This window comes from Salmo salar, chromosome ssa08, assembly GCF_905237065.1.
Source record: "Salmo salar chromosome ssa08, Ssal_v3.1, whole genome shotgun sequence".
NCBI classification, from domain to species: Eukaryota; Metazoa; Chordata; class Actinopteri; order Salmoniformes; family Salmonidae; genus Salmo; species Salmo salar.
In genome coordinates, this window is record NC_059449.1 from 5,746,784 (window position 1) to 5,770,178 (window position 23,395).

The following is a 23,395-nucleotide window of genomic DNA, read 5'->3' on the forward strand; positions in this document are numbered from 1 at the left end:
TAGCCTACACAACCTTAGTTCATTTTCAACAGGGAAAGTAATTGTTATGGTCCTGTAGCAAAGCAACTGAGCATTACCAACGAGTGAATCTTGTTGGCTATTTTATTCTTTCAGACTCCTAGTCGCTTTGCTTTCTAGTTGAACTTGTATGGGAATCAGCAAGGAGAGCAACGAAGGCGTGTGAGCCTCGTTACGTCACTGCTTCCTAAAACCGAGGCATCCCGGTAGAAACAGTAGGCTACTGCTGTTAAACCGATGTAGCAGCCGAAGTGCACGCAGACGGACTCCAAAGTGCCATACACGCTTGATGAAAATGTGGCTTTTACGGATTTCGGGGGCGTTGAAAATGTAAATAATGTGGAATAACCGGTGTCGGATTGGTTCCTGTGTGTCACTTTATCGTTTTCTGCGACATGCTCTCAAACAAAATTTGGCAACATTTTCTGGGATTTATCTGAACAGAACTTTGGAGAGGCGGCGTCATCCAGCTCGTCTGGTAAGTGATCTAGGAAATAGCATTGCTTTACACTGATAGAGTAACGATAATGTATTGCATAAAACAATTGAAAATAGCAGGAGTCTTTCATAATGATCATCATCAACATTATTGACATGATAAACTTCCGAGGAGGCTTTAATAGTACATTTACTGGTAGCCTATGCTTCACAATCTCCAAGATGCCACTCTCACTACGCACGCACGCGCACGCACGCACGCACGCACACACACACACACACACAATAAAGTTATGGGTGAGCAGCAGCATGTGCCGTCCAGAGCGCAGTGCTTTGGAGAGAAAATAGCCTGAACAATAGTGAGAGAGCGCCATCAATCGCATATCGGTCACACTCCCATGCGCACGAATTTGGGAATAAGATATTATTGCACAGTTATTACAACGAATATTCCAACATGAAGATACTTTTTGAATACCATGCGTGTACATGTGCACTGCCTCTTGTTGCACACATCGAAATTAAATTTGAGGTTATAAATAGGAAAACACTTTTTTCCCACATAGGCTCATAATAAAACGTTGTAGGCTATTTGAACCTCACCACTGTATAGGCCATTGTTTACATTAATAGGGACACAATTCACACAAGCGGGATTTTAAAAAATCAAACCTACACCCAAAAAACATTTTCAATTTGCTTGGATTATCTCATAAACACTATTGGCACCGTGCGTAAATGTGCCAAAACATTGTAAGCCTACATTGGGGGAATAAATTGTAATGTTCACTTTATGGATGCATGTAACATGCAATCATATAGGATAATAGTGCATAGGTATTGGCATGCTTTTTCCCTATGAAATCCTATTTTATATGATTTGCCAATTATTATATCCAGCAGTGATTGGGAGTCCCATACAATTGGCCCAGCGTCGTCCGGGTTTGGCCGTCATTGTAAATAAGAAATTGTTCTTATTAACTGACTTGCCTAGTTAAATAAAGGTTACGTAAAAATACATAATAATAGCCTAGGAAGGAATAAATCATTGAAATTAGATTAGGGAATAGAGCCGATCAAAGTGAACCGTTATCTCGGTTCTTAAAGCGGGGGAGCGAGCTGGTTGTTTTATCTTCATGCCAGCAAAGTAGATCCGGGCGTGCGCAACGCGGAGAGATACTAGGCGAATTCAGTGTGGAAGAAAGGGAGCAACGAGAAGAAGTGGAAAGTGGATAGAGTCACGGAGAGAGAAGTCCACGTAGTTACCATGCAGACATTCGTACCTTACAAACTACATGAAAAACCGCCAAATCCGCGCCGTTAATGAGGCAATAGGTATGTAATGTGATGTGTTTGTTGTAGCACTTTCCCTGTGAATAAGCAAGTTGTTTTTGTGGTTTGTGAATCGGGAGTTAAAAGTTGAGATAGTCCGACCGGACTAGTTCTCTGTAAGTGACGCTCAAGCAGTGGACTGAAATCAGAGCCCTTTCCTTCCTCCAGTGAAGTTTAACGTTTTAAAGTGTTTAGGAAAGGTATTAAATCGGCTACTATCGAAATGAGAGACTTTGGAAGTTGGTCACTGTTTTACGCCTTTTGTTTATTTGTGGGAATTGTTTTACACATTGTGTTGTGTTAGCGGTTCGGGTATTGTTGTCATTTCTTTAAACAATCCATACATCTGGCTCGCGCACGGCTGCGGTGTCTACGTGAAATGAATAGGAATGATTACCGTTGGTGGATGTGTTGGACAATTCAACAACAGACAGCAAGCAATGATTTTCACGAAGCTGTTTAGTTTTTGTTTTTTGCCATCTTCCAAGAATATGAATTCAGCAAAAAAAGTTCATTATTCTATATAACATTGGAAAACATGTAAATATCTATTTTATTTTTTCATTCTTTGATTTGCCAGGGATCGCGCACGGCTGTGCACGGTGCAGTTCAGCAGATGACATTTCCTGGATGTGTATACAGACTTAGTTAAAAAACAAACATTGTACATGTATCCTAATCCTCAGGGGGGGGAATATATCCTCAAGGCATACTTTTTTGTTGTTGAAAGTTCTCATGCATGCATTATGCTACTAGCCCCATAAAATGTATAGCTGTAGTCTATTGCCAACATACATTCAGCATGTATTTTGAACAGATCAAAAGGCAGCTGGACACCAGTGTCCGTCAATAGGATGTGATGTGCTTTTCCAGATGGCAACCCTCTAAAAGCCCAAAGAGCAGCACTGTGTTTATTATAGCACAGCCTACTAGACAGAAAATAGCCAAACTCGGAAACTAAGGCCCAAGAGTCAGTATAGAAACAGCTTTTCTGGCTAGAATTCAGTTGTTTTGATCATACACTATTTCCAGGCATAATAATGTACTTATAATATACATGTGAAATCCAGTATGAGCACAAACCTGTATGCCTGAATGTCACCTCCTTTCGTATTAGACCATCAATTTAGAGTCAGTTTGCATATCTAGTTATGCGAGAACAGTACCACTTTTTCACCATTTCCAACCCTTTCTTCGTGTAATGTATCTGCTTGAGCTATTTTTTATAATGTCATGTAGATCAAAGAATTTCAAAGATGTGCAATTTAAGGCTGGTAGAAGGAATTGTGAAATCTGCTTATCACAGCTTTGAAGTCCGTTTTCGCTTGACCTGTAATGGAATAAGTGAGAGTTGAATGCCTTACAGCTATTTTGTCATTACCAATGACCTCCGTCATCATTTCTACATCGAGGGTTGAATTAAATGAGTATATGTTCTGAAGTGAAGAGACTGGTCTCTGAATTGTGCTTTGAAACAGTAAAACATATTTACGTAGTGTATCTTTTCTGTTAAACCTGTTGCTGAAATATTAAGAGGAATGCCGGCTAAGATAAATAAGTTATTTGGCCTATATCTTTTCTCCCTCTTCCCCTCTAACATAACACCCATTCATCAGCCTGACCATCATTTGGTCATGCCATTTAAAGGAGTCCATTGAGGCTCACAGTAAAGAGAGGAAAAAGGTTAGAGACCTTTGTTGAGCAGATATTAACAGCAGCCATTCACCGTGCCACTGTAAAACCACAATTCTCTTAGGAAGGTTCAACATTTAGCCCTTTTACTTGTTAGCATAAAGACGTATTTTATTATGCTCTTAAATTAAAGCCATCCCTATTGAGAGTTTCTGAAAAATTAATTAAATGTTTAATTTTATGTTATTTTTTTTTGCTTGATTCTAACCTTCTGTTTTGTGTGTCTCCAGGTGGTTTGGTAGAGAACACGGTACGAAAATGGGGAAATACTTGACTTCACTGCTCGTGCTGCTCCTGCAGCTCCTCTGCGGCTGCACAGGGAACCAAAAGACGGAGAAGGAATTGGTCCTGCAGTTCACTCACTCTGTTTACAATGCCACCATATACGAGAACTCTGCTGCTAAGACCTACTTGGAGAGTCATGCGAAGATGGGCATCTACATCACAGACCCCACCTGGGAGATACGGTACAAAATAGTGTCAGGAGACAATGAGAACCTTTTCAAAGCAGAGGACTACGTCCTGGGAGACTTTAGTTTCCTGAGGATAAGGACCAAAGGAGGCAGCACTGCCATTCTGAACCGGGAGGTCAAAGACCACTACTTGCTCACTGTCAAAGCTGTGGAGAGGGGCACCAACGTGGAGGCTCGTACCCAAGTCAAGGTCCAGGTCCAGGACACCAACGACCTGAGGCCTCTGTTCTCTCCCACCTCCTACAGCATCTCGCTGCTCGAGAACACGGCCATACGGACCAGTGTGGCCAAGGTCACAGCCACGGATGCCGACATTGGGACGAACGGGGAGTACTACTACAGCTTCCGGGAGTGGACAGATATGTTCGCCGTCCACCCCACAAGCGGGGTGGTGACGCTGACGGGCAAGCTGGATCACTCTGAGACCAAGCTGTATGACCTGGAGATCCTGGCGGTAGACCGAGGCATGAAGCTCTACGGGAGCAGTGGCTTCAGTAGCATGGCCAAGCTGACGGTGAGGGTGGAGCAGGCCAACGAGCACGCGCCTGTCATCACTGCCGTCACCCTGGCGCCCTCGGGCGCTGACCGCGACCCCACCTATGCCATAGTGACCGTTGAGGACAACGACCAGGGACCAAACGGGGAGATCGCGTCGTTGAGCGTGGTGGCGGGCGACCCCCTCCAGCAGTTTAAGGCCATGAGAACCAGTCCCGGGAGCAAGGAGTACAAAATCAAAGCTGTCAAGGATGTAGACTGGGACACGCAGACTTTCGGATACAACCTCACGTTACAGGCCAAGGACAAAGGAAGCCCCCCACAGTTTTCCTCAGCGAAAGTGGTACATGTAACATCCCCTCAGTTTAAAGTGGGCCCCCCTAAATTCGAACATGCTGTTTATAGGGTCAATCTCAGTGAGTTTGCCCCTCTCCATACACCTGTTGCTATGGTAACTGCCTTGCCAAAGTATCCACAGTTGAAGTATGCTTTCAGATATAAGGCAGAGAAGAATCGTTTTGCTATTAATCCAGACACTGGCTTAATCACCACAACTGGACCCATCTATGCGGATTATGCCACAAAATTTGAACTACAAGTTATTACCAGTGACAAAAAGGCAGTGACTAAGGTTATCATTGACGTTATAGATGTTAACAATAATGCCCCTGAGTTCCAACAGACCTCGTACAAGGCCACCGTTGACGAGAACGTACCCGTAGGGACCAACGTGTTAGCAGTGAAAGCCACTGATCTAGACAGTGGCGAGAACGGGTATGTGACCTACAGCATTGCCAACGTGAGCCCGCAGCCGTTTGTCATCGACTACTTCTCTGGTGTCATCAGCACCTCAGAGGAGCTGGATTATGAGCTGATGCCAAGGATTTACAATCTCAAAATTAGGGCTTCAGACTGGGGTATCCCTTTCCGACGGGAGGTAGAGGCATCAGTTACTGTCACACTGAATAACCTGAATGACAATAAGCCTCTATTCGAAAACGTCGACTGTGATGTCATGGTGCCTAGAGACCATGGTGTGGGAGAGCAGATAACGACGGTGTCTGCTATTGACGCTGACGAATTGCAGCTAGTGCGGTACGACATAAAAGCTGGGAATGATCTTGATCTCTTTGAATTGAACTCCAACTCGGGTGTGCTTTCTTTGAAACAAACACTGAGCGAAGGGGAGGCAGCTAAAGTGTCCTTCCATAGCTTACACATCAGAGCCAGTGATGGAGAGCATGAGACTGAATCAATGATTATGAACATCACTGTCATCACAGCTCGGAAGCCTGTCCAACTGAAGTGTGTTGATACTGGGGTTGCTACCATGTTGGCAGAAAAGCTGCTTCATGGCACTAAGATCCAAGCTCCAACTGAGCCTGACGATAACTTCATGGACATCCATTCGGTTAACCGCTACTCCCCTCAGTTTGCAGAGTCCTTCCCCAGTGTCATTGAGGTCAAAGAGGACCTTCCGGTTGGGGCTAGGTTAGTCCATCTAAGCGCCTCTGACACAGACAGTGGTTTTAACGGAAAACTGGTGTACGTTATTTCAGGAGGAGATACAGAGAGTCGTTTCATTGTAGATATGAACACCGGTTGGCTTTTGGTTCACACTCCACTGGACAGGGAAACGACGGACCACTACACACTGAACGTCACAGTCTACGATCTAGGAATACCCCAGAAGTCCTCCTCCCGTCTTTTAGACGTTAAGATCTTGGATGCTAACGATAACAGTCCGCAGTTCTTGCAAGACTCATATTCGTTGGAAATAAGTGAAAACACACCAGTGGGCACTGAAATCATCCAGGTGGATTCCACCGATAAGGACCAGGGAGATAACGGAGTAATCAGGTATTCGATTGTGGCCGACACTGACCAGTTTGCCATTGACGAGCTGACTGGAGTAGTGACGGTGAAAAAGCCGCTGGATCGCGAGGTGCACCCGGTTTACATTCTGAAGATTGCTGCATGTGACCAGGCCGTTAATGAACCTCAACTCGTGTCTACAGTGTTGCTAAAGGTCATTCTCGAGGATGTCAATGACAATCCTCCCAAATTCATCCCGTCAAATTACAGCGTGAAAGTGAGGGAGGACCTCCCGATCGGCACTGTGATTATGTGGCTGGAGGCTCACGACCCGGATGTCGGGCTGTTCAGTCAGGTACGGTACAGCCTCATCGATAACGGGGACGGCAACTTCGATGTGGACAAAGTCAGCGGCGCGGTACGCATCCTGCAGAATCTGAATTACGAGAAAAAGCAGGTGTACAATCTCACGGCGAAGGCCAAGGACAAAGGGAAGCCCATTTCCTTATCATCAACATGCTTTATTGAGGTGGATGTAGTGGACGTAAACGAGAATCTGTATCGCCCGTGGTTCCCCTCGTTTGTGGATAAGGGATTTATAAAAGAGGACGTCCTCATTGGGACTTCCGTAATGAAAGTATCGGCTCAGGACGAAGACAAAGGAAGAGACGGAGAAATACGCTACTCCATACGGGACGGTTCTGGCCTAGGGATATTCACCATTGATGAAGAGACTGGTGAGTTTCTCACTTTCTTTTCCTCTGTCATTACCATATTGCCTCTATGTGGAGGCCCATTTTGTTTATAATTTATTATTTAAGGCACCAAATGGGCATGCATGAATTTTAAATGACTGGGATGCGAAATGGGGTGCAATCCCCTGTATCTGTGCAGACTGTGCTCTTCTGCCCATGCCCCCCCCCTGAAATATCAGTGGTGGGGGTAAATGGTGAATAGAGGTGAGGTTCGCTTCCTGGAGAACTGCTAAGCTTCCTGATTCCTTTCATTTTTCTGTCTGAGCGAAGAGAATTGATGGCAGGAACAGCTGGAGCAGCTGTCTCCTAGACCTGCAGTAGACATTCCAAACTAGTTGCCGTGGAATTAAGAGGGTTGCTTAGTGATTTTACCCACTGGCTCCCCCTTTCCCACCCAAGCACTGTTGTGCTTAACACTGCATTTTGTTTCAATGTTGAAAAACTAGTCATATGCAAATGTAATAATGCTTCATGCTGGCTCATCCCACATGAGATGGAACTTGTTTGTATAATGAAAGAGTTATTTTTCTGTGATTGTCATATCTGCCTTTAGTATTGCAAATCTAAATGTTTGTGTTGCTGGCGATATGCGCTTGCTGGCCTCTTTGTGATCTTACAAAGAAAGTAGTAATACTTTTTTTCAGCTGCTCACAGACGTTAAAGCACCTGTGCCAAGGTTTTAAAACCGTTTTGCCACAAAAAAACTACTGGTCACCCCATTTTGGGTGCGTCAGACCTGACTTGCTGCCCTTCATTTTAAACATAGGTGCCATACTCTGGGTGGCTTAGTGCCAGTTTTTCTCTTTTAAAATGTATTTCTGCATAGGAATATACATATTTAATGTACAAATGGGCCGGTGAAACTTGATGCAAAAAACATTAGGTTTTTAGCATATATGTAGTCTATCCCCTAAGTCTGGAAGTTCAATGCAAAGTCTCTGGAAATGTAATTTACAGATTTTAAAGTAACTAAATGAGAAATTGACGAGAGAATGTTAATTTAGATTCAGGTGAAGGCATACACTTTATTAAGCGGAGTAAATTAGCTGGGCCTTCCATGAACCTGTGGGGAAATCACACTTTCTTTGCTGGTAAATTTAGCATGACGGGATGAGCTGGCATGAAGCATTGCTCCTTAAGGACCATCTGTCGGCTATTGTGCCTGTCCAGTCTTAGTGTGATTGTTCTCTCTGGGGTAGTTGTTAGATTGTTGCTTGTAGATAATTCTACCTCTTTTGTTCAAAGATACAGAGGGAAAATGTAAATAGAGCGAACTGGAGCGAGCCTTTGATTCTTGAAATGCAATTTGAAACTCATCTGAGATTGGTTTAAAAATGGCTTCGGGTCCCACTCATCAAAGTTTGTAGAAACTTTCTCACACACAATGCACTCTTTAGGGAATTGACATTTGAAACGAAGTGCCTTATATTTAGGCAACAGAGATTTCTGCTCTGGGGTTTGTTAGTTGAGACTCGGCCCTTGGCTTGGGGTTGTGGATCCTAGGACGAATGTCTGAAGTGTTCTTGATTCCGTAAGAGACACCCACTTCTTGTTTGATATCCCACTCCTGAATGTATTGGATGCAGGTCACCGGGAGCTCCTGACCTGCTCTTCCTCTCCTGCCCTTGACCTCCATGGCCTTCAGAGTGATTTATCAGGAGTGGCAATGATAGGATTGTTCTGCTATTCAGTCCCATTGTTAGGGATCACAGCCAGAGCTGGTAGCAAACCAAATATGCCCAAGGCAACGATGTGCCACCTGGGAATTCATGCATTGACTGAAGGTGGTTTGGGGGGTTGGTCTGGGTCTGAGCAGAGGGGGGTGCAAGGTTACCACATGAGGATTATGCTCTACAAGAAATCGATGTCAAACACACCCAGCATCACTTTCACCTAGTCATGCAGCTACAGCTAGTGCTTTCTGACAAGTAGAAAAACAAGGGTTGGGGAGAGAAGAAAACAAATGAAAAAGTGCTAAAACCGAAGGGTACATGCCAGAAGCCACACACACCTTAAGCTCTGGAAAAGTTTTTATGAGGGGGCTAGTATGGGAAGGCTGGCTAACATCTGTGGCTGGTTAAGTTAAATGCCTTTTGGAATCTCATGTTCTCCGTATGCATGCTTTATTTATTCCCTCTATCCTCTTGAAACCCTGGGTTTGAGAATGGAGGGGTAGTGATGAGGAATGTGCAAATGAAAAGGTCTTTAGTGCCAATTTGACTCCCATACCTCTCATCTTACCGCCAAGAAAATACAATTTTGGCTCGCAGTTTATCTCCTTAAGCCTAAATCTTGAACTTTATAGTTAGTTACTAGCATAATTTAGTTCAGTGAACAGAGGCGTGAATTAATTTATTTAACTTCAGCTTTCAACATATTTTTTTACCCGTTTCAGGGTTTGCTTTTGCTAACAGCAGTAATTTAGCCATTTTTAGGCCAAGACAAGATTAGCAAAACCCAGAAAGTTGTTACTTCTAAGATAGGAATCAACATGGTTTCCCCCTATCCAGTTCTTATTGTCTGACTGTAGACAGCTATATCTGCCAAACGTCTGGCCCGGGCCCATCTGGATCTCTGGCCCTTGTATTTACATCTGCACATCACACAAACATGTTTAGAGCTGGGGGCTATGTGGAGCCCTGGTGAGATTTTGTGTGCAGTCCAGGCTAATTCTGGCCTCGTGTGCTCAGACACTGCTGTTGGGGTTATCGGGCTATGGGGGCCTGACACACTTAAGGCCAGCTAGGTATGCCGCTAACCTGATTGATGTTTCCAGGGCCAGGCATGAAATCTAGTTCCTTGATTTAATAAACCTTCAGTTAGAAAAAGGAACAAACAGCTGGAGCTTGAGGTCATGATACAGAGATAAGAACAACAAGATGGACGCCTTTCACAAAGTAGGCTAGTTCAGGCTTCAAGAGAGAGGGTGGTTGTTGTGGTTGGGCGTAGAAGTTAGGGCTGGGAATTGCCAGGGACCTCAAAATAAGATATCACAATACTTAGGTGCCAATACAGTGTTTATTGTATTTCTCATGATTCTACTGTATATATATTGCGAATCTATACTGTGATTTCATTGCGATTCGATGTTCCAAACATATTGCTCACAATAGGTCTGCTGCAGAGAGGCAAGAGAGAGCCATGAAGAAACAAGTTTTGATCAGTCATAGAAATAAAAGTGCTAAAAACAAAATGGCTCCCTATTTAAAAAGATGGAGAACAAGCTATGAAGGAAAAATACTGGTGCAGGTATTTTAGTGCAGGTACAGCCATCTAGCTCAAAACTATATTGCGATATTGTCGATACTATATGTATCTTTAAAAAATGATAATACACACCCCCTCATCACTAGTAGAAGTTGTTGTTGTGGGGTTGCCGAGCTGGTGAGTGGTATTCATTTTGGGACAAAGCCACTGGACATTCCATTCTCTCTGTGCATCTAAATTGAGATCAACTCTTAGTGGTCTTCACTCTGCTGTGCACTATAAATGCTTTTCACCGACGTTCCTATAAAAAAGCCAGTAATGCAGCTGTTGTTGCTTAGGGAAGAGGGAAGGGTGGATGGCGTTGTTTGTCATGGGCTGTGCTTGATTAGTGGTGAGGTAAGCTATAGGCCTAGGCCCTATAAGTCCCCTACTGGTCCATTGTTGTCGATGCAGACAGTTCTCCAAGTAGATCAATTAGACTTGGTGCTTGCACTAAAGGATTGACTGCCGTTTATGAGGTCAGAGAAGTGATCAATTAAGCATGTCTTTCTGTTAGAACTCCTAATACCTTGTATTTCAGCCTTTGACTTAAAGAGCTAGTTCGACCAGACTCTCTCTCATTGTGTTTCTTCTCCAGGAACTGCTAGTTCTGATGCTGTTTTGGCAGCACTATTGAAGGCATGTCTTTAAGTTTGTTAGCCTACTTTGTGAATTATGGTGAACAACCAAGATGTGATAATTCAATTTGCACTGATTAACTTAACTGGAGGAAGAAGAGCATGGAAAAAAGAGGTGAAAATGCATATTGATGAAAGTCTGACGGCTTAAAATATACTAGTAGTAAAGGTGAACAAATGTGTAGGCCTTCATGCGGTGTGTTTGCATTTATGTAGGAAAAAGAGAACCAGTCTCAAACAGCCCCAGTGAATCTCCTCTTCCGTCCAGATGCTCGTTGGATAATGTATGCATTGCCCTTTACTCATTGGATAATGTATGCGTTGCCCTTTCGCTTCAAGTTGGAGGCAGCCGGTGTGCTGAAAGAGCTCTTTGTGGAGGCAAATGAAATAGTTTGATGTGTAATGACAAAGTTCTGTGAGCTTGTGTTTTCCCCTCTTCAAATTGGGCCTTCCTCCCCCTGTCTTCCCCAAATTGTGCCCCCATTGCCCTTCCTGTCGAGAGTGAGGTAAGGCTGACCCTCAGTGATGCCAGATAAGGGAGGTATGTGCCGAATGGTTTTGTCTTTTCATGTTTGGCTGCCTTCACTATCCCAGGGTGAGTGGGGCGATAGTGGGAAGCGATAGCTGTGTCTGCACAACCAAAGCTTCATGGAAGATTGATTGAACCCAAGCACCCGTGCCCCTTCTATTTTTTGATTCTATACGCAGAAGCTCAAGCCAGAAGTGTGACTTCTTCAGCACACTCTAAAGAGCCACATGACTTGTAATGGTCTTTGCTTGAGCGCCGTTGCTGGGGCGACAGGACCAGGAATGTGCAGCCAGCTGAAGCTGATTTTTTTTAAAACTTTATTTAACTCGGCAAGTCAGTAAAGAACAAATTCTTATTTACAATGACGGCCTAGGAACAGTGGGTTAACTGCCTTGTGCAGGGGCAGAATGACAGATTTGTACCTTGTCAGCTCGGGGATTCGACCTAGCAACCTTTCGGTTACAGGCCCAACGCTCTAACCACGAGGCTACCTGCCACCCCAAATAGGTGGTATATAGGCCTATATACCACTCTAATCTCCGAATACAATAATAATTGAATGAAAAAATAATCAACCTTTGTAAATGTCAGCACGGCAGCCTCTTGGAAAATGAGAGCTGGCCTATATTTCAAAGCGCCTTATCTGTCATCAAAAAAGACCTTTCCATGGGAACCATTTACCGCAGCGCATTGAGTACAGTCAGTGTCAGTGGGCAACTATCTCAGGGGGCTTCATAAACATTTTGCGATAAGGGGAAGACAGACGGTGCATCGCGCCCGCTATTGTCAGAGGAACGGGGCATGGCACCGGAGGGCCGGGAGGTAACAGGTCTTAAATTTATAACCTGATATTAAACCAGGTGCCCAGCTCATAGGTCCGCTCTGAGGCTTTCGAAATAACACTGCACTCTGTGACAATGGAAACTGCCTGGGCATGTCCCAATAGGCTTCCTCAACTGGAATTAATGGGCTAAATTCTGCCTGAAAAAAATAGAAAATTCCCATCAGGCATGTTCTCATTGCATCACTCCCCTTTTGTTCATTAAAGACTCTCTCTCTTTCACTGTCTATGTTGCTACGTTCTCCCCTATCCCCCTCACTCCAGATGAATGCAGCCATTCTTTCATTTTTTTCCTTGGGCCAGAGAATCTAGAATAGGATTCTTATTTTATTACGCAGTGTCATGAAGCTATATTTTTGAATATCCATGCCGCTTTAAAACATGAATGTGCCACTGGTCTGTTAATGCAGTTTTAGTTAGTGCCCTCTCCTTTTAAGACTATACGATTAGGTCAGTATGTAGAGTGAAGCACACTGCTCCACATTGTTAAGTTGTCTAAAATGATTCAGTTTGTCTAAAGTTTTAAGGTACCATTTCCCTTAAGCACCGCTGTTGATAGCGCTGGTTTTTGCCTCCGGTGGCGATTGTATACAAAATGCACAAAGATGCATGAAGCGGAAGTGGTTGGTGGGGGCACAACTCAGAGGATCATCGGGTCAAAGAGAGATCAAATTCCATTTTGTTTGTCACCTGCGCCGAATACAGCAAGTGTAGACTTTACTGTTAAATGCTTACTTCCGAGCCCTTTCCTAACAATGCAGAGTTAAAAGGTACGGAAATTAGCTAAAATGAAGAGAAAAAAAGGAATTAGTAACACAATAAAATAACAATAATGAGGCTTTATACAAGGAGTACCGGTACCGAGTCAGTGTGCTGGGGTACGAAGTAGTTCAGATGATTGAGGTAATAGGGACATGTAGGTAGGGGTGAAAGTGACTAGGCAATCAGGTTAGATAATAAACAGAGTAGCAGCAGTGTGTGTGAAAGTGTGAGTGTGTTGGTGTGTGCGTGTGGCATGTTTTGTGTTTGTAAGCATGTGTTTGTGTGTCGGAGTCGGTGTAGTATGCATGAGTGTGTGGGTAGTCCAGTGAGTGTGCATAGAGTCGGTGCAAATATTCCGGGTAGCCATTTGATTAATAACTATTCAGCAGTCTTATGGTTTGGTTTGGTGCTCCGGCACCGCTTGCCGTGCGATAATCACACCGCAAGCAGAGAGACATGCACTTTTATGTTGAGAGACTCTGTGTGAACTCATCATTCAGCTGTTTGGATGATTGTTTTCCCGGATCTACACTAATGTACTGAATACCCACGGAATGCTGGTCACTCTTCAAAGCTCCACCATATTTGGTCAATGACCCTGATTGACACTTCAATAGCCTGCTAAGTCCTCTTTTGCATGGTGATTCTAAGCCTTTAGCCGATGTGTTACCATGTGTAACTCAAGCTGTCTGCAGTATTCAGAAATATCCACCATTCTATAAAGTAATAAAGATGATGAGTGCGACAGCAAGCCCTGTAGGCTATGTGGTCAACCCATGAGGTGGAGTTTTTCCTCCTTTGGCTGCACTTCATAGCCTTGTGAATTTTTCAAAAGTTTCAGGAATTAATACTTACAGTATGGACTGAAAAATGTTGGAAGTGCAGGGCTTAGCTTCTGAGAACTCTTGGAACCAAAGAGATGATTTGATTTAAGTTGCGGGGGCATGGGAAGCTTAGCTCAGGACTCTTTTTCTAATACACCCAGGGCTCTACGTGGTGGAGGAATTTGAAGCATTTCACCAGTGCCGGTGGAAAGAGAAGAGGGGGGAGGGGGGGACTGAGAAAGTTTATGTAGGCATGTGAGGCAGGAGTCCTATGAAGGCTGAGGAATGCGAGGGGAAAGGAGAGCAGAATTACCAAGAGGTAGTTCAAAGCAGACGTCTGACTTTTTCAAGTGCAGACCAAGAGAGTGCTGGCGTAAGCCGAAAGAGCCGATCTCTCGGTCTTGAGAAGACACGTTTTTGTTCTCTCATGGTCTCCGAAGCGCGTAAATTATTCCTGTACGGCCTCTTGTTGTGAAGGTCATCGGAAGACCATCTCGACTTCTTTAAATATCTTTGTCGACAATAGAAAAACTGTGAAACTAGTTTTTTTCTGGGCTGTGTAAAGTTGACTGCAGGCTAATTCCTCATTACACATTTTCAATGCCAGAAAAATTTGATATTGACTCAGTTTCTGAAGTAGACGGCGTGCTACCATATGAAAATAAGCACAGGGGATAAACAGGATTTTGTAAATCCTAATCCTTTTTTGACAACTGGTAATCTTTTTGGCGCTCTAATTTGTTTCAATTGCCAGCTTTTGATATCCATGACATGTGCAATCCCCTCTATTTGTGGCGGCGCCATTGTAGTTACAAGGCCTTCTGGGGAAAAGAGTTTGTCTCTCCCCAATTTAGCCCCCCGCCCACTAATTACCCCCTTTCATGACAGGGACCTTGGTCCTATACATGCCAGAAATACTGAGTACACCTCATCCTCTGAACTAAATAGGGATCATCATAGTATAGTTCCGCAGTTACTACCCCCACTGTGTGGTACATTTTTGTTTTTTCCCTGGATCAGCTGGCTTTATCCAATCTACTTAAATGTTTTCTGTCCTCAGACCTCCAGACCTCCTCTGCCATTTTCCTTGGCGCCTCGAAGCACAACCATGTTATTTCACCATTTTGTCAAAACAACACTCAGCGGCTATGTGTTGTGCAGCGGACTTCTTCCAGCCTCCCCGCTGTAACTAGCTATTGAGTAAATGTCACGGTGGAACTGTTCCGGAGACTGATTGAAATGAACACACTTTGCAGTTCACACACCTACATGAGAAGGCAGAATTGTAGGAACAGCGTTAGCCGTTAGCTCTTTTTATTGTGCAGCCTTAACCTCTATGGGCTAGGTGGGACGCTAGCGTGCCACCCGTGGTGCACTCCATCAACAGCAGGTGCATTTCAAGAGCGGCAAATTTGAATCCAAATAAATGTCAAAATTCAAATTTTTCAAACATACAACTATTTTACACCCTTTGAAAGATAAACATCTCCTTAATCTAACCACGTTTTACGATTTCAAAAAGGTTTTACGGCGAAAGCATAAATTTAGAGTATGTTAGGACAGTACATTTACAAGAGTTGTGTGTAATGTTTTGTCAAGTCAAAGACAGGGTCACCAAAACCATAAAACCAGCTAAAATGATGCACTAACCTTTTACAATCTCCATCAGATGACACTCCTAGGACATTATGTTAGACAATGCATGCATTTTTAGTTCTATCAAGTTCATATTTATATCCAAAAACAGCGTTTTACTATGGCATTGATGTTGAGGAAATCGTTTCCCTCCAATAACCGGCAGTCAAGTCAGCGTCACAAATTAAATAATTAAAATTAGAAAACATTGGTAAAATATTATATTGTCATTTAAAGAATTATAGATTTACATCTCTTGAACGCAATCAACTTGCCAGATTTAAAAATAACCTTACTGGGAAATCACACTTTGCAATAATCTGAGCACTGCGCCCAGAAAAATACGCGTTGCGATACAGACTAGACGTCATGTTGGGGAGATCTAAAATCGAAAATACTATGTAAATAATCCATTACCTTTGATTCTCTTCATCAGATGTCACTTCCAGGTATCACAGGTCCATAACGAATGTAGTTTTGTTCAAAAAAGCTCATCATTTATGTCCAAAAATCTCTGTCTTGTTAGCACATGATCTAAGCCAGCCGGACTTTCGTCATGAACGAGGGGAAAAAATATATTTACGTTCGTTCAAACATGTCAAACGTTGTATAGCATAAATCATTAGGGCCTTTTTAACCAGAACATGAATAATATTCAAGGTGGACGAATGCATACTCTTTTATAACGTATTGGAACGAGGGTACCCAACATGAACTCGCGCGCCAGGTGTCTAATGGGACATCATCGTTCCATGGCTCTTGTTCGGTCAGATCTCCCTCCAGAAGACTCAAAACACTTTGTAAAGGCTGGTGACATCTAGTGGAAGCAATACGAAGTGCCAAAATATTCCTCAGCCCCTGTGTTTTTCAATGGGATAGGTTTAAAGGTAATACAACACATCAGGTATCCACTTCCTGTCAGAAAATGTCTCAGGGTTTTGCCTGCCAAATGAGTTCTGTTATACTCACAGACACCATTCAAACAGTTTTAGAAACTTTAGAGTGTTTTCTATCCATATATAATAAGTATATGCATATTCTAGTTACTGGGTAGGATTAGTAACCAGATTAAATCGGGTACATTTTTTTTATCCAGATGTGCAAATGCTGCCCCCTAGCCCTAACAGGTTAACTGCTGTGCTAGGTGGTTGTGGAAGGTGTAGCCGTAGGGTATGCAAGGAAGAGGGAAAGAAAGGAGAGAGAGTAAGTCTGGCTGGGTAGGTTGCCTAGGCTTTGTCAACTGTTTTTATTGCCTCAAGGGCACATTTTGCAACTTCCTCATTTGATTAGCCTAGAGGTATAGGTGCGATGGCTAAACACCTCAGATTCATCATTTATACACATTTATACAGCCAACTATTGTTTCAATAGATGCTTTGTCTTCTAGTCGTTCTATTTAAAGCCAGTCATGCATTCATGTTTGAATGAAAAGTATATGTTAACTGAAATTGTCATTGTGTTCAGCAATAGTTTAATTGAAATGGTTTTCTCTTTGAATTGAACTTCATATTCTTGGCGTCAGAGCCTCATCAAACTATAAAAAAAGATACAAGATTTGGGCTTTCTTACTTCTGCCAGTCAACCATTACAATGCTATTGTACATGTTGGCCTTACCTACCACAGTTTTTAAGGGTCAAGGTCCTCTATGACAATGTAGTCTTGTTAGCCACCACTAGAATGAATGAATGACATTTTATTTTCCTGTCAAATCGTTAATTGGCAACCCATCCTTTCCGGGATTAATTGAAACATAAACAAACATTACAATGATTCACTGTGATAACTCTTTCGGTGTTCTGTGCTTTACAATAATTCACTGTTATAATTCAGTGATAATTGCTGTAGCAGTGCAGAACTTCAGTATATAAAGCCATCTTCTCTATGCTGGTGGCTTAAGCGAATGGAATGAAATGGTATGGGTGTGGTGGCTAAATCCTTCTGATTCATCATTTATACACTCTGTGAGTAATTATGCAGCCAACTATTGATTTGATATGTTTCGATAGATGCTTTGTCTTCTGGTAGGTTTATTTAAAGCCAGTCACACATTCATGTTTGAATAAAAAGTAGATGCCAACTGAAATTTTCATTGTGTTCAGTTAGAGCTTCATCGAAATGGTTTCTCTTTAAATTGAACTATTCTAGGCGTCAAAGCCTCATCAAACTATAAAAAAAGATTTGGACTTTCTTACTTTTGCCGGTCGACCATTACAATGCTATCGTACAAATTGACCTTATCTACCACAGTTTGTTTACGTTTCCTGTGAGGGGTGAGTTTGGGTCAAGGTCCTTTATGACTATGTAGTCTTGTTGTTAGCCACCTGTACCAGTGCAGAACTGCACTAATATAAACTATTCTTCTCCATGCCAATGGCTTTAGGGTTGGCAGCGGGCTGCTTAAAAGCCTGACACTCCTGAGTGAGTGGAATGGTTCTGTTATGCCAGTGTCTCCCAGTCAAACGGATGAGCACTCAAGCATGGGCATCAAATGTCTCATCCCTCTTTCTCTTTCACCTTCTATTACACACACTTAGTCTGATTAGCACACATTCTCACCCTTACACGCAGACACGGAAAAGTACAACACACACACAGTCTCTCACTCCATTTTCTTTCACCCACTCAACCGCTCTCTCCATCTCATCCTCACTCCTTCTTTTCCCAGTCTCCACCCTCTCTCTCTCTCTCTCTACCTCTCACACACTCACTCATACTCTTTCCCGATGCTCTCGCAGGACGCTAGCAGTCAGATTAGCACTCACGTTTCTTATTCGTGCTTCACGTTTGCAAATCCCTGCACATCTGTTCCTCCCAGAAGCTATCTTAACGAGTGCAGTGAGTAGTCGACAGTGCTTCCGTGAGAAAAAAACTCACACTTGCACATTTTGACTACTTTTCTGTTTGGCAATATATATATTTTTGTAATCTGTTTACTTCGTTATATAATCGCTTTTCTTTTTATTTTTACGATTTCCACCTCACAATGGCCCTTTTGGGTGCATTTCACATTCGGTGCCAGCCAGCAAGCCTTGACAACCCTGTATGCCCATATGACATCGACCATATTACACCCTGCATGCCTTCAGAAAGTATTCATACCACTTTACTTAATCCTTTACTTAATTCATACACCTTTACTTAATTAATTGTTGTGTTACAGCCTGAATTCAAAATGGATGAAATATATATTTTTCTCACCCATCTACACACAATACCCCATAATGACAAAGTGAAAACACGTTTTTAGAAATGTTTGCAAATGTAGTAAAATAAAGTACAGAAATATCTAATTTAAGTCATCTGAGTCAATACTTTGTAGAAGCACCTTTGGCAGCGATTACAGCTGTGACTCTTTCTGGGTGAGTCTCTTTAAGAGCGTTTGACACCTGGATTGTGAAACATTTGTCCATTATTCTTTCAACAATTCTTCAAGCTCTGTCAAATTGGTTGTTGATCATTGCTAGACAACCATTTTCAGGTCTTACCATAAATGTTCAAGTAGTTTTAAGTCAAAACTGTTTCTCGGCCACTCAGGAACATTCACTGTCTTCTTGGTAAGCAACTCCAGTGTAGATTTGGCCTTGTGTTTTAGGTTATTGTCCTGTTGAAAGGTGAATTTGTCTCCCAGTGTCTGGTTGAAAGCAGAATGAACCAGGTTTTCCTCTAGTATTTTATCTGTGCTTAGCTTCATTAGGGTTGGGCGGTATCCATATTACTGGCTTAGTACACAAGGGGTGCCACAAAACACAAAAAAGCCCATTAGGCATATTTTACCAGAATGCTAACAAAGTCAGCACAAGTTATCGAGCTAATAAAGTTATACATATGTAGGTAAGAGCTACCGAATGTCATTTTTGGTGAGTTTGGACATTTACAAGCGAATGTGAACGAGAGATATTATGCAAATGAACAAGTTTTGACGCATGCTTGTCCGGAAGGCAGAACAGTACTGTGTACACACTGTCTGTGGAGTCTGGGAGTCGCTAGGGCAACGGGCCTGCCTGCTGTGCATGGAGAAGATGGGGGAGGAGCAGATGGGCATAGAACGGAGAGGAGAAAAAACGCTAGGAAATCAAGCTGCAGTGGTAGCTGTACAGATAACTCATTCAAAGGGCTTTGGCTTCTCAAACACGGCAGAAAGCTAACACAATATGATGCCCCGTGACCTTATTAATTCAGCTACTTACTTAGATAACTAGCAAGTTAAACTTAGGGATCGACCTGTCTCAGAATTGTTTTTTCGCAACAAAAAATAAAATAAAAAGCATAAGAAATATATTGCTATGTTTTGTAAATGCAGATCTAAAATGCTTCTTATTGTAATTTTTGCTCAGCATCAAACAAATGTTGTGCTTCAGTTGCACTTTTCCACTCGGATGAGAATTCACGAATGAGCAATTCATGAAATGTTCAGTGCTCTGACTGACGTGTAACTACTTTTCTCTGTGTAGCCAGCCTGCTTTTCTCAGGTAAAATGCAATATTAACTTTAAGAAAAACATTAGGAAATGTAGCTGGTTACATTTTTTCTATGATAAACATTAGAAATATGTTGGCCATGCATTGTTTTTTTGCAAAAAATACTTTGCTTTTTCATTGTTAGGGCATTTACTTGTTGTTCTGTTGTCGTCTGATGAAAAGGAAGCTATTTTCTGCCGAATGTGTTGCACTAATGTATTTTCTGTGAAGGAAAACTATAGCTGCACGTCGCTGATCACTCTTTTGAAGCAAAAAAAACTGGCTACGTTCAATATAAAACGCGATCCCTGTCAATACACAGCTGGACTCAGCTGCTCCCACTTTCTCCTGTTGTGCTATTTACAAACAGACACGCGACTGGTTCAACTGCTCTGGAGAACTACGGTAAGCTTCATAATGAAAAATAATGTGACAGATGAAATGAAGAACGCGGTCTGCTTTATCTCCTAACCTATTGCACAAATTGACTGCAGGTATTTACTTATAAATTAACTACAAATATTAAAATATACGGTATACCGTCCAAGCCTAATACCATAACATGATGCAGCTACCACTATGCTTGAAAATATGGAGAGTGCAGTATTTTTGCAGTATTACTTTAGTGCCTTCTTGCAAACAGGATGCATGTTTTTCCTTCTTTTCCCCTTCACAATTCGGTTAGTATATTGGAGTAACTACATTTTAGCATTTTGGTCATATAGCAGATGCTCTTATCCAGAGCGACTTACAGTAGTGATTCCATAAATGTTTCTACAACAATGTTGTAACTACAGTTTTGTAACTACAATGTTGATCCATCCTCAGGCTTCTCCAATCACAGCCATTCAACTCTGTAACTGTGTTAGTCACCATTGGCCTCATGGTGAAATCCCTGAGCGGTTTCCTTCCTCTCCGGCAACTGAGTTAGGAAGGACGTCTGTATATTTGTAGTGACTGGGTGTATTGATACACCATCCAAAGTGTAATTAATAACATCACAATGTTCAAAGGGATATTCAGCATCTGCATTTTTTTTACCCATCTACCAATAGGTGCCTTTCTTTTCGAGGAATTGGAAAACTTACTTACTAACTCACTACATGTCAGCTTTAAATGTTGTATTCATTTGTTGAAATTTCAAAATACATAATTCCACTTTGACCTGATGTGGTATTGTGTGTAGGTGACAAAAAAAATAAAAGATTAAATTAAATTCAGGCTGTAACACTACAAAATGTGGAATAAGACAAGGGGTGTGAGTATTTTCTGGGTCAGGTTATACCCCCACATGGCTGTAGGAAGTGTTATGGAGTGTTACAGTGCTATCCATTTCCCCCTTTGCCGCACTGCCTCCCTGCCTTATTACACGCCTCAAGCTAACCGCTATCCCTGGCTAGCAGTAATGATGAGTAATGACAAAAAGCACCTCAGACTCAGACATAAGATATAGTAAATCTAAGGTGAATAAAAACTCTGAAACCCCTGAAAAGTGAAATGTCAGTGACAGGTGTTTTGGAGTTCTTTCTTTTTTCGGGAATCTTTCCATTCCCCCCTGAGGCGAAAGGTAGGCCTCTCTCGGTTACAGACCTGCAGTGCAAGTGATTGAGTTACAGGGAGCAACAAAGGTATTTGAAAGGCAGATCATAGGAAAAGTAGGAGAGGTGCAATGGAGCAGTGTCTTATCATTCTTCGGTATATGGTACACTAGGACAGTTATAGACTCTCTGCCATATCTAGTGCACAGCAGTATGCGATTACCGCTTGCCTATACACGGGAACCAGGCCCACACCCTGGCTTTATTATAATTTATTATCGTCGGCGGTGGGCCGGGCCAATGATCTCACTTTTTTATTGCTTTCGATTACAGGTCATTGTGACCTTTTTTTTTGTTAAATGTTAATGTTTACTTAAATCGTGTGGAAAGAGATTTTCTAGAGATTGTCTGCTTAACAACTGAGTCATTTCCTATCGCTTTAGCCCTGACATGACACAACACAAGCCTGCATAATGATCAGATATATTTTTAAAGCCCCAAATAAAATGTGCATGAGAAACCACATCATAAACGTTGGGTAATCCTCAAGGGAAACAACAGTGCACCCATCCAGAGAAGGATTGCTGACTAGCCTGCTTCCTAGAGTGTCGTTTTGATGTTTCCACCACTGATCTCCTTTCAGTCATCGGGGGGGGGGGTGTATTGTTGTGAAATGTTAGTCCTAACAGGTCTTTGAAAGCTCCTCTGTTTGCTCAGCTGAAAACTATAGGTCCCTCATGGCATATGGCCTGCTGTAAAACACGAGGCCTGTCATGTAGAAACAGACAGCAGGGGCTGATGTCAATACCAACCTTTCCTAAGCGTTTGTGTGTGATCCCCATAGCTGAATGCTCTTGTGTGTGATCCCCATAGCTGAATGCTCTTTGAACTACTTTTTGAGTGCTGGCCTTATTGTTTTTAGATGTATGGACTAAGACAATTTCCATCTAAAAAGCTGGGGGTGAAATGGTTTTCCATATAAAAAAATTATATTAATTTCTCTTTCATAGATCTTCTTAAGGATCGGCGTTCTGTCAATGGGACAGTTGTAAATCATGCAGCGCGTTATGTCAAGATTGCAGATTTTAGAGAAAAAACACGGCGGTACATATAAGTGTCTTATTTCAGCTGAAAACTTAAATTCTTGTTAACATAACTGCACTGTCCAATTTACAGTAGCTATTACTGCGAAAAAAATGCCATGCTATTGTTTGAGGAGACCTCCTAACAACAAAACACTTTTTTTCAATGCGATAGGTTTGATAAATTCACCTCTGAAGGTGAAATGTGTACTTACATTTTGAAATCTTGCTCTGATTTATCATCCAAAGGGTCCCAGAGATAACATGAAGTGTCGTTTTGTTAAATAAAATCCCTTTTCATATCCTAAAAAGGTCCATATAGCACGCACGATCAATTTTGTATTTCCACTCGTTCCATTTGCAAAGAAAGGTATCTGTGAAAATCTCACCCTAAACGTTGTTTGAACGAGTCAAATCATGTTCGTATCTATTCCTCAGAGATCCTAGAAGGTAACAAGACTTCACTATTTCATTAGGGGTGTATTATATCCTATAGGACACCATATTTGGTCAGAGAGCTACGCCTTCATGGCACGCCGATGACTCAGGCGGTCATCACTTGAACGGCTGTATCTTTCTCAAATAAGCACCAATCGGGGTCAAACAAAGCTAGCTAGATAGCCAATGAGCTGGGCTTATGGGAGTATCCGGAAAACATGTATATGTCGTAAAATGTAGGTACTAACCTTGTATGACAGCATGCCTTTTCATTTTGGACAACAATTATAAGGATATCCAGACTTATGAAGTTATGAAAACTGGTTGTTTTGCAAATGTTGAACTTATAATATGGCTACTAATACTTGGAAAGCTGAATCAAAGTC

At 42.3% G+C, this 23,395-nt stretch overlaps 1 protein-coding gene across 8 annotated transcripts in view; it reads left to right on the plus strand.

The window, feature by feature from the left end:
* The first annotated feature begins 242 nt into the window (after positions 1-242).
* The window catches only part of LOC106609939 (protocadherin Fat 1), a 99,630-nt gene continuing 76,477 nt past the window's right edge, over positions 243-23,395 (plus strand). For 7 of the 8 annotated variants that reach the window (XR_006770770.1, XR_001329800.2, XM_014208974.2 and 4 more), the window contains exons 1-2: positions 1,636-1,791; positions 3,711-7,000. Coding sequence is in view for 6 of the 8 variants with exons in the window: in XM_014208974.2 (XP_014064449.2) it covers positions 3,739-7,000 (3,262 nt within the window). In the remaining 2 variants the exon portion in view is untranslated. Of the gene's footprint in view, positions 497-1,635; positions 1,792-3,710; positions 7,001-23,395 lie in introns of those variants that run through there. The other variant, XM_014208975.2, reaches the window with a different exon arrangement.